This window comes from Haemaphysalis longicornis, unplaced genomic scaffold (assembly GCF_048455015.1).
Source record: "Haemaphysalis longicornis isolate Haplotype H1 unplaced genomic scaffold, Haemaphysalis longicornis Haplotype H1 scaffold_1, whole genome shotgun sequence".
NCBI lineage: Eukaryota > Metazoa > Arthropoda > Arachnida > Ixodida > Ixodidae > Haemaphysalis > Haemaphysalis longicornis.
This window is the reverse complement of record NW_027526203.1, coordinates 234293729-234308243: the sequence shown is the minus strand read 5'-3', so window position 1 is coordinate 234308243 and position 14515 is coordinate 234293729. Positions and strand designations below refer to the sequence as shown.

Genomic DNA, 14515 nt, shown 5'->3' with positions numbered 1-14515 from the left:
GGTTTGTTTTTGCCCGCATTTAAACCTGGCTTGTTTTTGTTCTGGGAGAAAATATTCGTTCCCTGAAACAGTGCTCGCTCGACAAATGGGGTCACGTAAGACACCGTTGCTTGCGTCAATCGGCCAGTGTCTTCTGAGACAACCCCAAGCCCCGTAGTGCTGTGCAGCTAAACAAGCATGCTGTGCGCAGTACGAACAGCAGAACGCATCAGTACTTCTATGTTTACATGTGCTTTCGTAACTTCCACTGTTTGTCCCATCATTTTTATTGCTTTGTAAAGAATGTGCCCTAAATTTAAGCGCAGATCGCTCGTTCGTCTAGTTTGTAAGTTCTACCTAATTTGCGTCTGCTTCTGCCAGCCTCCGCCAATCGCAGAGCTTAGCTCATGTGACGACATAGGTTCTGTTGCGGGAAATGAGCTGGTGGGTCGCATGACCGTTCCCGTTTTTCCTAATTATGTAGCTTATTTGAGCGAAGTTTACGTTAAAAGTGGTGTCAGTATGATTCTAACGAGACAATCTTTTGAATGAACCAAACTTGTGTTTTCTCTTCATGGCTCCTTTAAGGTCTGCACTCACTTAAATGTGAACATGGAGAAAGGTTAACTGCTCCACATGTTCAGGGAGCAGTGACAACCTCCTGCTCGTCACCACTTTACCAGATACCGAAAGCAACCGCTCACTTGAGACACTAGTGGCTGGCATGCCCGAGCCTGTGCACATTGCCGCGCGCTGATACAGCAAAATCTCGATGATACCAATCTCGCGGGACCACGAAAAATATTCGTATCATCCGAAATTCGTATGAACCAACACAGAACAAAACATTGAGCGCTGAAAAAAGTTTTCGTTTATTTCTTTTCTTACTTTCGCGTGAAAAATTCGTGCTTTTTTATGCTTTTTTTAACCGCCATGTCGCAAAGCAGTCCTTTCTGGAGCACGTAAAGCTTCGCGCTCGTCTCCTCACTCGCTGTGCCCAAGCTCGTTACACGCCGCAACAGTCAAGCGTGATTCGCATGGTGCGTTTTTGCACGCGATTCGCTCGCCTCGGCTCTGCGAGTGCTGTATTTTCACGCCCGCATCGACGATTTCGCGCCCGCGGTAGCGCCTACCTCGGTCAGAAAATGACGCACGACGCGCGCGGCAGAATGGAGGAGCCTGACTACTTGCGATGAGATCGAGGCAGCCGGCTTGGCTCTGCCGGAGATGGTTAGGCTTAGCACCCCGGCAAATATTTTATGGGTGCTTTCCAGCGGCGTGGATGATGTTTTATATTACCGTTTTCGCATGCATTATCAGCTCCTTTACCGCACAAGCAACTTCGTGTCTCCCTTGAGCCGCATTTTAAAGAGCGCTTAGAAGCGGTCGCTCGAGCGCCCGCGCCACTTCGCGGCTGGAGCCGACGCCATGTTGACGCCGCCGGCCGCGCCGCGCGCAGCGTGGGGGTGGTTTTGCGGCGGTGTTAGCGCCCGCTGGGCGTGTGCAGAGCGTTTTCGCGAGCAGAAAACAACAGCCCGGCCGTTTCTGGAGAAAGAGTGACAAACGGGAGCGAGAGCCGTCACTTGCTCGTTCGGCAGTCGGGTGCCTCGCCGGCTCGTTTGTATGTTCCGCCGGGCTGCGCAGGTCCGTTCGTAACAGCCGAAATTTTGCCCATTGCAAACAATGCAATTTCGCCGGGACTTTCCGGAAATTCGTATCATCCCGAAATTCGCACCCCCAGAATCGTATCATCGAGAGTCCACTGTAACTACGAATAAACACCGATACAGTCTGCGAAACCACGTACCGTTCACCGTGTATATGCTTCGCGACTTTGCTGCTGAGACACGCTCTGAATTTTTTTTTTTTTTAGTTTTGGGTGGTTCGAATATTTCGAACAATAAAAGTGTCGTTCGAATCGAATCGAATACCAAAAATTTCGAATCGAATATTCGAAGTTTCGAATATTCGCACACCCCTAATATATATATATATATATATATATATATCAGGGTGTCGAACCGGAACCGAACCGAACCGAAAACCGGAACTGAACCGGTATTTTTGCCGGAACTGAACCCGAACCTGAACCGTAATTTTTTGAGCACGCTGAACCCGAAACGGAACTGAACCGAAAAAAGAAATAACGGTTACCGGTTCATGCCGAAACAGTTCGACCCTCCGTTGTTGATATTGCACAGTCAATGCAATTCAGGCCTTTTTTTTCTTTCACGTACCATCACCTTCGTACCCGCTCATGCACTTTCCCCTCCAGACAATTGAACATTATCATGCTCTATATAACAACAGGGGAAATGAATGAGCGCCAATGTAGCAATGGTCTGTTGCTGCTGGAAGCGCGAGTGTAGTGCAAGCTGACCAAACGAAATGTCATTCTCGGCAGCTTGCAGGGGATATAAAACGACTTTGCCCTTCCCTAGCTGCGACTTTATTGGAGCAATCAGGCTGCAGGAGTGCTCCACTGCGCAACAGCGAAAGCCCACACCCGCTGTGTGCAAACTTTTTGCATTTCGTAATTTGTTTAGAAGGTCCGACACCTGCAAATTGTTAATACTTGACAAGTCTGATGCAGGAGCTGCTCAGTGGCTAAGCCGTTTGCTGCTGATGCAGTTTTGTCTCTTTCAGATCTGCTTTTTTCGAAGGTGCACTTGTACTGACTGCCCAACTCACTACATTATTTCTACTGCTACTCGTTCCGGAGGGAAGTACTGCTGTGGACGAATTAAAGAGCATCTACCCAAAAAAGTCCAATCTCATGCTCCGCGCGTCAAATTCCCTTTCATTTTGTAACAGCATAATCTGTTATAAGATTCCGCAATGTAGCACACGAAACGATGGCCGGGGGTCAGGCAGCACGATGACATGCTGATTGTAATGCACACATTCGGTATAGCTATCGCAAAAGGAATTGCTGTGGTCAGACCAATAATGCAGTGAGTGAGCATTAACTAAAGCTTACTTTTGATGATGGTTAGTGTTTAATGGCGCAAGGCCAACAAGGGCAAAGAGCGCCAAAGAAGAGGTTATTTATAAAGAGAAGTGATTACCACACAAGGGTAGGTATAACAACGTGTAAGCCGAACATAGTAAAATCAATTAAAGATAATGGTGATGGCTGGTGTATAGGGCCAGATTTGATTATGCGTGATAGGAAATGAGGTTTAAAAACTTGACGTCTGACAAATACTCAAACACACGTTTCACGGAAACCATGGCATCGTCACCTAGAAACATTGATGGATGTAGGGGAATATGTTGTCTGTAGAGTTCTCTGAAGTGTTTGTGACGTGTTGTGTGAAGTGCCTTGCATGTGATTAGTATGTGCACTACGGATAGGGCCTCTCCGCACCTGCTGCACTGGGGTCTGGAAGATCCCGTCAGCAGATACGAGTGCGTCGCATGGGTGTGCCCTATCCGCAGCCTACCCAAGGCGACTTCAGTGTGTCTGTTGTGTGAGTCAGATGTGTACCGTCCCAAGTGTGGCTTTATTACATGTAGTTTGTTGTCTGTCTGTTCATTCCAGTGTGTTTGCCATGTTCTGCGCAAGTGTTGTCTTATGTGTGGCTTGAGGTCTGTGTAAGGTAGTGTTGTTATGTCTACTGTGTTTCGAAGTGCAGCATTGGCGGCCATTTCATCCGCCAGTTCATTTCCGCCGATGCCAGAGTGGCCTGGCACCCAACACACAGTCACCTCAAGGTTTGAAGAATATGCCAGCACAATTGATTTCAAGACAAGGTGAACTACATGGTTTTTCGAGGACTCTCCGGATGACAATGTACAGACGACACTCAGCGAATCTGTATAGATGATGGATTTAGGAATATGATGTTCAACTATGTGACTTACAACAAGAAAAATGCCATATGCTTCTGCCGAAAAAATACTTGTCTTTACATTCATTGTTCTATATGCTTCAAAATTTGGCCCATGCGCCGCACAAGACACTGCAGTGAACGTTTTCGATGCATCGCTGAAAAACTCTGCAGCCTTGTATTTATCCTGCACATACATGAAATGCTGCAAAATCCCACTTTTTGGTGTCCTGTTCTTATTGTATTTTAAGAAAGACAAGTCACATGCAACAGGACGAAGATGCCATGGTGCTACAAGATCAGTGATAGATGACTTGAATGTGTCTACAAAGGAGACTTCATGAATAGTGACCTCGTCCTTTACTCTGAGCAAGAAGGGAACAGGAATGGATGGGCGATTTAAAAAGAGCTTTGATGTGGATGTATCATTAAAAACCGTTTTAAAAGGATGGTTGTCCATTGATGAAATTTTAGAGGCATATAACAAGTCAACATAGGTTCGCTGGTGTGATAAGCACCATTTGTCACACTCTGCGTAAAGACTCTGTACAGGGCTCGTACGGAATGCGCCACAAGAGAGGCGAAGCCCCAAGTGAAGCACTGGGTCGAGCATTTTAAGTGCTGTTTTAGTGGCTGACCCATACACAACACTCCCATAGTCCAATCTAGACCCCACTAGGCTTGTGAAAATACGTAACAGGAGTTGCTTATCCGTTCTATACGACTGGTGGGACAAGATTTTAAGAATGTTGAGAGCCTTTAGACATTTATGTTTCAATTGTTTAATGTGAGGGATGAACGTAAGCCTTTCATCCAACACCACACCTAAAAACTTGTGTTCCTTCCTCACAGGAATCGATATGCCATTAAGGATAGTGTCTGGGTCTGGATGGATCCCACGCCTCCTGGAGAAGACAACACAGGTGCTTTTTTCTGGGTTAAGTTTAAAACCGTTCTTGTCTGCCCAGCTGGCAAGTTTACTTTTAACTTACTTTTTAAAGCTTACTTTAAAGCTTACTAAAGTTTAAAGCTTACTTTTAACAACAGTGTGGCTAACACATTCGATAAGGTGACAGCTAACAAATTATTCGGGGTTGCCAAATAATATAATTCATTGGTAGTATTTATGTGCCTGTTGTAGGATTTTTCTGTTTTGTTACAAATATAAGAAATGTGCGCCATTGGTACAGTAAAGCCCGCTTATAACGAACATGGATATATCGAATTATTGTCTATATCGAACCCTTGTATAATTCTGGTAAAAATGACATGCATTTAAAACTTTTGATATCGAACGCGATTTTGCTCACAATGGATATATCGAACTCTCCCAAGCGGGCATTTTCGCTCTCCTTAGGCATGCGGCATGCTTTCCCGCAATACATCGGCGCGCAGTGATGGCGCGGGTGTCGCTTGTGACTCCCGCGCGAGCTCCGGCGCGTCCAAACCGGCAGTGACAGAGTGGACCAGCTCCACGCATGCATGCCGTTAAAGCCGGAAGCGCCACATCATTGGGCGCTGCGGGCTGCAGTGTCACCAAACTTCAAGTCCGCGCCACTTGCTGCCCGCACTTGCTTGGTTCACTGGGTTCGCCGTTATTCGCTTGTATCCATGCTTGTCTCCGCTCTGTCGAAGACGCCGAGGACTCCGTACCGCTTCCGAGCACGAGCGAAGCCGTCGCTGCCGTGGCCCCGCTAGGCGATACTGCAGTGCCATTGAGGGCAGCGGTCTTGTGCTTGTCGACTGTTTATATACCGTGGAGCAAGCAGTCACCAGCAACGCGTTGGGCTCCAAGAAGCAGGCTACACTCACGCAGTTTTCGCCCCAATAAATTATTGTTTTCTTTCCGAGAAAGTGTCGTATCAATAGTGAACTGCAGGGTGGTAAGAGCTCAGCGTTAGCTCGTGACTCCGCCAGCAAGATTGCTCTCATGTAATTTTTTTCCTGTTATCCTGTTATCCCTGTCTCGACGAAAGCCTTTGCAACCAAGTTTGCCAGTTAAAGAGAAGCGAGTACCACGATTACAGTGTAGACCGCTTATAACGTATGCCGCGGGAGCCGCAAAAATCCGCACTATAAGCGGTACCGCACTATAACCAAAACACGCGCCAATTCAACCACATCGCCACCTATCTCTCAAGTCAACCTATATTTATCATCACTCAAACGCACAGCACTTAAAAACGAAGGCACGGTCTATATTTCGTATTATTTTTAACATCAGCCGCTGCTGCAGGGCAAAAGCGCAGTCTCACAAACGGCGAGCGCGGCTTTAACTTCCGTTGTGTTTGTTTTGAAAGACCATGGCTGCGTTTTTAGCGTCTATGAACAGATGCCGCAAGACGTGATAAGAACGCCAGCGGGATTTTTTTTTTTTACCCCACCTTGTGTTCACGATGCCGAAGGCGGCTGCTTATCAGCGCAACGTACTGGTGGTGGAAATCTTCGGCTTCGCGCGGCTCGAATGTTCGGAAAGGGAAAGAGCGGTGGCTTATCTGCAACAACGTTCTAAAGCGTGAACCGCGTGGTAGATTTGGTATCGCGAAAACGTGCAGTTCACGCCAGCGCGGATACAACTGGCGTGGTGTGGGCGGCGCGGTAAGAGGCGGCAACATGGCGTCGGCACTGGCCGTGAAGCGGTGCAGGCAGTTCCAGTAAGTTCCAGCGACCGCTTCTAACCGCTCGCTGAAATGCCGCACGGGGCGCAAGCGAAGATGCTCATGCAAGAAAAGAGCTAATAATGTGGGCGAAAAGTGGAATATAAACTGCCATCTACGCTGCTTGTGAAAGCGCCCACCAAAAAATACCGCGGTGGTAAGCCTAAACATCTCCGGCGCGGCTAGCCGGCTCGGAGCGCTTCGAATCTCCCGCCATTAGGTACGCGTCTCCCCATTGGTGCAAGTCGTCGGGCTCCTCCCACTGCCACGCGAAGAAGCCACCGCGAGTGCGGAATCGTCGATACGAGCACGAAAAAAAAAAAAAAAAACGCGCAACGCCGATGTGCACGCTTCGTGCGCGAAAACGGGCCATGCGGTTCACGATTAATAAAATCAACTTGCCGCGCGCGGATGGGGAGACTGTCGCTATCTTCCGAGATGCATCAAGCAAGGTCAATTGTGCTTATCAGGTACGCACGAACTAAAGGGTGCTTATTTTTTTTCTTTGGGTGTCTACGTTAGAGGAGGGCAAGGGGTGCACGCTGCGTCAGATGGCCGATTTCATCCTTTCTTTTTTCTTTTGCTACCCTAAAACGATGCCTCAGCTGCGCCGGTCGATCCGCAGACCCGCCGAAAAACCGCACTATAAACGGTATTGTGCTTCGGCCAACCGCATCTTAATCGGTATGCTTATGCATTGAGTTCTATGGGAGGCAAACCGGTGGTCGCAAAAACCCGCGTTATATCCGGTCCCGCACTATAAGCGGTTACGTTATAAATGGTCTACACTGTATTTTCTAGTCTCTGTGTCAGAAAAAGTGTTGAAGAAAATTGTGAATAGAAAAGACGATGGAAAGGAAAGAGCGAGGCTTAAGAGGCGACCCGCTGTCTTGAAATATGTTCATGGCATCTCACACCGGTTAAAAAAAGTCAGGGGGAAAACATGACGTTCCTGTGGTATTTACGGCACCATTAAAACTTGGTAGCTTGTGCAAGGCTGTAGAGGCAAAAACAGAAAGCGGTGCATCCAAGACAATGTGAAAGTTGTGTTGTGTTGTGTTGTGTTGTGTTTTATGGCGCATAAGCAACTAAGGCTATCATGCGCCAAACAAAAGGTTTTGTGTTTTTTGTGGATAATAACCGATTGCTTTATCTTGTTATAGCTTGTTTAGAAGTGTAGCTTCTTTTAAAAAACTAAAGACAGAGGGAAGTTTGACAACAGCATTCTCTCCTAGAAGTAGGCTGGGGTGAAATGGAATTTGCTCGCTGTAGAACAGCCTAAAATGTTTTTTCCTCAAGGCCTCGAATTTCGTACATGAGAATAAGATGTGATTTACTGTAAGTTCCTGGTCACAATCTTCACATCTCGGTTTGTCTTGTTTCATAAGAAGAAAGTTATGTGTAAGATGTGTGTGTCCAATGCGGAGACGGCATAAAATCACTTCTTTGAGGCGTTCTTCATGTCTGTTTGATTCCCACTCTTCTATCGTGGGTTTAACCAGGTGGAGTTTGTTGTCGATTTCCTTATCCCATGAGGACTGCCAAGTTTCCCTCAGTTTGCTCTGTATAAATTTCATGCAGTCGCTGTGAGGAATCTGTACTGTCTCTATTGTTCCGTTACCCGCCTGTGCGGCACATACGTCGGCTCTCTCATTTCCTTTGATTCCCACATGGCTAGGGACCCAGCACAACTTAATTTCCTGTCCTTGTGTTGTGATTGTTACCAAATTGTGCATTATTTCTCCTACTAGAGGTTGAGCTGCATTTTTGTATTGCACTGCTGTGACTGCGCTGAGAGAGTCTGTATATATAATACTGCGTTTAATTTTATTCCTCATTATCCTTTCTACCGCCACAGCAATGGCATAACATTCAGCTGTGTAAACCGAAGCGCACTGGGGTAGCCTGATCACCTTTTCCCATTTCCCTTGCACTACTGCACTCCCAACATAGCATGATGTTTTGGAACCGTCTGTGTAAAATGAGGTGTAGTCTTTGTATTTTTCGTTTAGTGCCAAAAATTCCTGCAAAATATGTTCTTGCGGTGTCTGCTTTTTTTGAAGGCGTGTTAGTGTGAAGTCACATGTTGTAGGAAAACTATACCAAGGGGGTAGTTGGTTCTGTCTATGGGAAATTTGAGGTAATGTGTGCAGCGTAGTGAATTCTTGGCATCTCTCTTCAAACCGAAGTAGCAATGGTCTGATAGCTTGGGGTTTATTATTGAACAGTGTTCTAGATGGGCATTTTGTAACTATGGGGTAACACAGATGTTTCGGCAGTGAACGGATCTTTAGTACGTATGAGCATGTGAGCATTGTTCTTCTATATGTGAGTGGTGGTTCATTTGTTTCTACGTAGAGGCTGTTTATTGGGGATGTCCTATACGCCCCAGACGAGAGACGTAAACCTAAATTGTGAACGGGATCCAATCGTTTCAAGTAGGACTGTCTCGCGGAGCCATAAACAATGCTACCATAGTCTAGGCAGGAGCGAACAACGGAGCGATAAACTTGTAGAAGGCATGATCTGTCGGAACCCCAGTGTTTCCGTGACAGAACCTTAAGTATATTTAGAGCTCGCGAAGCTTTCTTTTTAAGCATATTGATGTGGGGCAGAAAAGTGAGTTTTTTGTCGAACATTATGCCTAGAAATTTGTGTTCGTTTTGTATGGGTAAGTCGGTTTCCTTGAGGTGTAGGGTCGGATTGGTCTGTAAGCCTCTTTTGAGAGAGAAGAGAATAGCCACTGTTTTGTGTGCTGAAAACTGGAAACCATTTCTGTCTGCCCATGTTGTCAGTTTGTTTATAGTCAACTGTACTTGTCTCTCGCATGTTGCTACATTGGAAGATGTACAAGCAATTTGAAGATCATCAACATAGACAGAGTACATAATCGACTTTGGAATTATTTTGCATATGGAGTTCATTTTTACAACGAACAGTGTTGTGCTTAGAATACACCCTTGAGGGACCCCGTTCTCCTGTACAAATGTTCTCGAGAGGGTTGAGCCCAGGCGTACGTGAAATGAACGGTTTGCCATGAAGTCATTCAGGCAATTCAACATTCTTCCACGGATGCCTAACTCTACTAAATCCCGCATTATTCCAAACCTCCACGTAGTGTCATAAGCCTTCTCCAGATCAAAAAAGACAGCAAGACAGTGTTGTTTGTGTATGAATGCTTCTCGTACGGTATTTTCGAGGCGGACAAGATGATCAGTTGTTGAGCACGCCTTTTTAAACCCGCACTGGTGAATGTCAAGAAGTTCGTTTGATTGTAGTACAAAACTTAGCCTGGTATTCACGACAAGTTCAAAAGTTTTGGCTAGACAGCTCGTGAGGGCTATTGGTCTATAACTATACTTGGGGAGGTTGGCGGCTTTCCGGGTTTGAGTAAAGCTACAATGAATGCTTTTTTCCAGGCTACCGGCATCCTTCCCGATACCCAAACTTTATTAAAAAACTTCAGAAGTACTTCTACAGAAGGACCCGAAAGATGTGCGAGCATTTCATAATGTATATCATCTGGGCCGGGTGCAGTCTGCTTACCGGCCGATAGAGCTCTCTTCAATTCTTGGAGCGTTATTAAACTATTATAAGGTTCGTTTATACCACCGTGTGTTGGAAGTTTTTGTTTCTCTACAGTGTGTTTGTATTTTAAAAATGCTTCTGCATAATGCACAGAACTGGAGACGCTGGAGAAATGTTCACCCAGTATATCCGCCTGCTCTTCTAGGCTACTTTGTACACCAGGTGCTGTTAGAAGAGGAACTGTAAAAGGGGAGTACGTGCCATTGAGTTTCCGAACTTGCTCCCACATTTTTTTTGATGTGACTGAGCTGTTTATAGACGAGACGTAATTTTTCCATGAATCTTTCTCGGCATTCCGCCGAATGTATCGGGCTTTAGCTCGTTTCCTTTTAAACTCTAATAACTTTTCTTGCGTTGGATATCTTCGGAAGACTCCCCATGCTTTGTTTTGCTGCTTTTTGGCTTCCTTACACTCTTGTGTCCACCATACTTTGTTGTTTTGTCTCACCATTCCCGAGGACTGTGGAATAGCTAACCGTGCAGCCTTAAGGATGCAAGATGTAAACCTTTCATTCAATTCGTCGATGCTCAGTGTGTCCGAAAAAACTTGGTCTAAAGTAGCTTCGGAAGTAAAAAGACCCCAGTCGGCAAACTGAAGTTTCCACCTGCGTGGTTTTGTCGGGATAATGGTTGGTGATGATGATGTTACGCTAATGATTACAGGTAGATGATCGCTCCCGTATGGGTTATCAATGACATCCCACTTAATATCGCTAAAAACACTCGGTGAACTAAAGGATAAATCTATGCAGCTCATTTTCCCTGAGCTTGGAGAGCAGTATGTAGGTTTGCCGGTGTTTAAAAGACAAACATTATTGGATAAAATAAAATCCTCTAAAATCTGCCCCCTTGCGTCAGTTTTTTCACTCCCCCAAAAAGAAGAGTGGGCATTAAAATCGCCAACTATTAAAAAAGGCTCCGGTAGTTGGTTTACCAAGTCTTCAAAATCTTGCAGTGTTACTGTGAGGTGTGGTTCAATGTACACGCAGCACACTGTAATTGTTTTAAATGCAAGCAGGGTGACCGCCACTGCTTCTAGCCTAGTTTTAAGTTTGTCTTCTCGAGTTGCTATGCCATTTTTGACAATTATTGCCACTCCGCCCGAGAGCCTACTCGCCTGCTCTCGGTCGCAGCGAAAGACCTGGTAACCTTTGAGTATATTATGGTGTTTAGGACCTAAGTTTGTTTCCTGAACACAAACGGCTACAGGAGAGTGTGTGGCGAAGATGTCTTTGATGTCATTTAAATTATTTAAAAGTCCTCTGCAATTCCAGTGGACAATGAATGCCATGCTGCTTTTTTTGGTGGGGTGAAAACTAGGTTTTCGGTCCTGTGATTCGGGGCTTGTTTCTCTTTATGTTGTCTAGGGAGTTCCGCCGCCCATCCGACGTAGAGGGCGCAGAACCTCCTTCAGATGTGTCCATCGTCTCTTCGGAGACGCTGGAGGTTCGTGCAGAACGCACGTGTGTCGAACTGTTTGACCTCACCGTGTGGGGTGAGGCCTTGGAGACTGCCGAACCAGGGGTCCGTGCAGCCCGCTTTGGAGGTGGTGGCGCAGCGCTAGCTGCTTCCACCGGGGGCGCGGGGTGCCTTGCTGGAACCTCACTCTGTGTGGCTTCAGCAAGCGCCGAAGACCGCTGTGATGCTGCGCCCTGTTGCACCACAACGGAGTAGGGTCGCGTATGCGCCGAGGAGAGTCGCCTCCGTGCTTCGCGAAATGTCAGGTTCTCTGTTACTTTGAGTGTTATTATCTCTTTTTCTTTTTTCCATGCAGGGCAAACACGTGAGTACGCTGCGTGGTTGCCCTCACAGTTTACACAAAGATATGTTTGGGCTTGACAGTTTTCAGGAGGGTGTTCATGAGAGGCACATTTCGCACATGTCTGTTGGCCCCGGCAGTTCAATGAGCCGTGGCCATAGCGTTGGCATTTGTAGCATCGCCGTGGGTTGGGGATGTAGGGTCGAAGTTTCATTTTGGTATAGCCCACCTCCACAGATTCTGGGAGGATGCTTGATGCAAAGGTGAGGACGATATGCCTTGTCTGAATTTCTTTGTTTTCTCTTTTGATTTTGATACGGTAGACATTTGTCACATTTTGTTCCTTCAGACCTTCTAGAAGCTCTTCCTCGGACACATACTTTAGGTCGTCATCTGAGATGACTCCGCGGACTGTATTTAGTGATCGGTGCTCACTGACAGTTACAGGAATTTCTCCGAAAGAAGTTAACGCTGAGAGCTTGTCGAGCTGATGTTTGTAAAGTACTTCGAGTAGAAGGTCTCCATTTGCAAGCTTCTTGATCTTATAGCCTTCCCCAATGGTGGCAGTTAGGGTCTTTGCGACTAGAAATGGCGATACAAGTCGGGCAGTCTTCTCTTCGTCACTGCTGTGTATTACGTGGAAGCGTGGAAAGTTGGCAACGTTCTTCGTGAAAAACTGAGCGGTTGCATCGGTGCCTCCTCTTTTACGAGAGGGATCAGATGGGCGAAAAAAGGAAGCCATAAATTGAAAAAACTGTTCGGCCATGGTGCCAGCCACCCACCATGGAGCCCAACAAGGGGACGGGACATGAACTCGTGACCAAGTCATGCCTACGCCAGCTGTACACCGCGACTATAACCAAATATGGCTGAACACAGGGTTGTCCGCCACACAAGGTTAACCCTAGCCGCCAGGAAAAAAGGAAACTGAGAAAGAACGAGACGACAGGAAAGTTGTTAGAGAGAAGATAGGAAAGTCAAAGGTTGAAGGGGAGGACAGGAAAAGGCGACTGCCGATTCCCCCCGGGCGGGTCAGACCGGAGGTGCCGTCTACGAGAAGCGGAGGCCAAAGTGGTGTGTTGCCTTCGCCAAGGGGCCTTAAAGGTCCAAGCACTCGGCGTCGGCTCAACCACCAGGACCCTCTTTTCCCCGGTCACGGCGCTGCCACGTACGGCTAGACGTGGGTGCTCGGGGTCCGTGGTGTCGCACAGTACACGCAAACATCTGCTTTAGCAGATGCCCCCTGCGGGGCAATGTGAAAGGTCAGGGTGTTGTTTATAAGATCCTGCTGGATTGCGGTAGCTATATATCAATGAAAGGCTGAAAGAGCATAGATATGTGTGCCAGCAAGGAACTGTTGCAGAGAACTTGGCCGCGCACTGTGCGAGGTGCAAATGCGAAGCTCTGTTCGACAAAACTATTTTGTTAAGATTGAAAGATACACTCAGACATGAGATTTTTCGAAGCATTTTCAATGTTATCTGGGCGCGAGGGAGAATGTGTCAGCTTCCCTTCTATCGCATTCACCAAACAAGAGATGCAATTTTCGGAACAATCACTGCGAATGCAGCACGTGCCACCGAAAAGGTCTTTCAGACCTATTAATCGCCTCTTCCCCTTTCCCTCCCTTGGCCTCTCTTTTTTTTTTCTTTTCTTTCCTGTTTCTCTCTATGGGTGCAACAGTGGGGTACAGGTTTTTTGAAGGGGTGAGTCATATGTGTGAAAATACGGTGTGCACCAAGTGTGGCTGTGGGCCTGGGTCGGTTTTCTTTTCTTGACACCAATACCCATAGCAACAACGGGCTGAAAACCCGTCGCGGTGGCTCAGTGGTTAAGGCATTGCGCTGCTGAGCATGACGTCGTGGGTTCGATTCCCGGCCGTGGCGGCCGCTTTTCTGATGGAGGCGAAAAGCAAAAACACCCGTGTGTACGAGATTTCGGCGCACGATAAAGATCCCCAGGTGGTCAAGATTAATCCGGAGCCCTCCACTACGGCACGCCTCATCGCCTGCGTTGCGTCGGCGCGTTAAAACCCCACAATCAATCAATCAACAACGGGCTGAAGCACGTGCTACTATTCTTTCTTTTGCTTCCTAGAACTCATTAGCTTTCACCATAAATCCCTGCAATTTTACTGCTCTATCAGCAGAGGACTTGCAACTTAGTGGTTATTATGGAACCGGTGATGTTTGATACTCACTCACCGAGAGGTGCATTTTATTTGTCAAATAATGTGCCAGAAGTGTCCACTAAGCATGCGTGCACACAAAAATGTGAAGATGGGTAGGGTAAATCTTCGTCCACTGAGAATTAAATTCCTGCTAAAGAACCTCAGATGGTTAAAAACAACCACACATGAAATCCTCAACTTGAATTTGAAAGTTTTTACGACTAAAAAATATCAAAAGAAAATGTAGTTCTGAATCACTGGCACTACTCTGCACTCAGATGGGATATGAAGTTATGGATGAACAAACTGTAGAGAGGGAATCCTCATGCCTGCCTTCTCTTTGTTCTCACACTACTATACTTTCAATGAAAAATCTCACACGATTTGTGTCGAACTTTGCCACAAAATTTTGCAGTTTTCTTTCCTGCAGATTTCAAAAAAGTAAAAAAAAAAAAAAAAAGCAGCGCACTAAAAACGGTTAATTACATCTGACAGCCTCCGGTGAGTTTGCTTTAGGAACTGCAATCAG

The 14515-nt window shown here is 46.6% G+C and overlaps 2 protein-coding genes across 5 annotated transcripts in view; both read right to left on the bottom strand.

The window, feature by feature from the left end:
- Positions 1 to 14515, bottom strand: part of Gaba-b-r1 (gamma-aminobutyric acid type B receptor subunit 1) — a 78005-nt gene that overhangs the window by 46194 nt on the left and 17296 nt on the right. The gene's annotated exons all lie outside the window — the stretch shown is intronic.
- On the bottom strand, positions 7267 to 13445 carry LOC144142731 (uncharacterized). Its single transcript, XM_077674410.1, has one exon. The coding sequence runs from the start codon at positions 12643 to 12645 to the stop codon at positions 11374 to 11376; it is 1272 nt and encodes a 423-aa protein (XP_077530536.1). The 5' UTR covers positions 12646 to 13445; the 3' UTR covers positions 7267 to 11373.

What these genes read in the sequence shown, in the direction of transcription:
- LOC144142731 (XM_077674410.1), bottom strand. Translation starts at nt 12,645, where the DNA reads ATGACTTGGTCACGAGTTCATGTCCCGTCCCCTTGTTGGGCTCCATGG.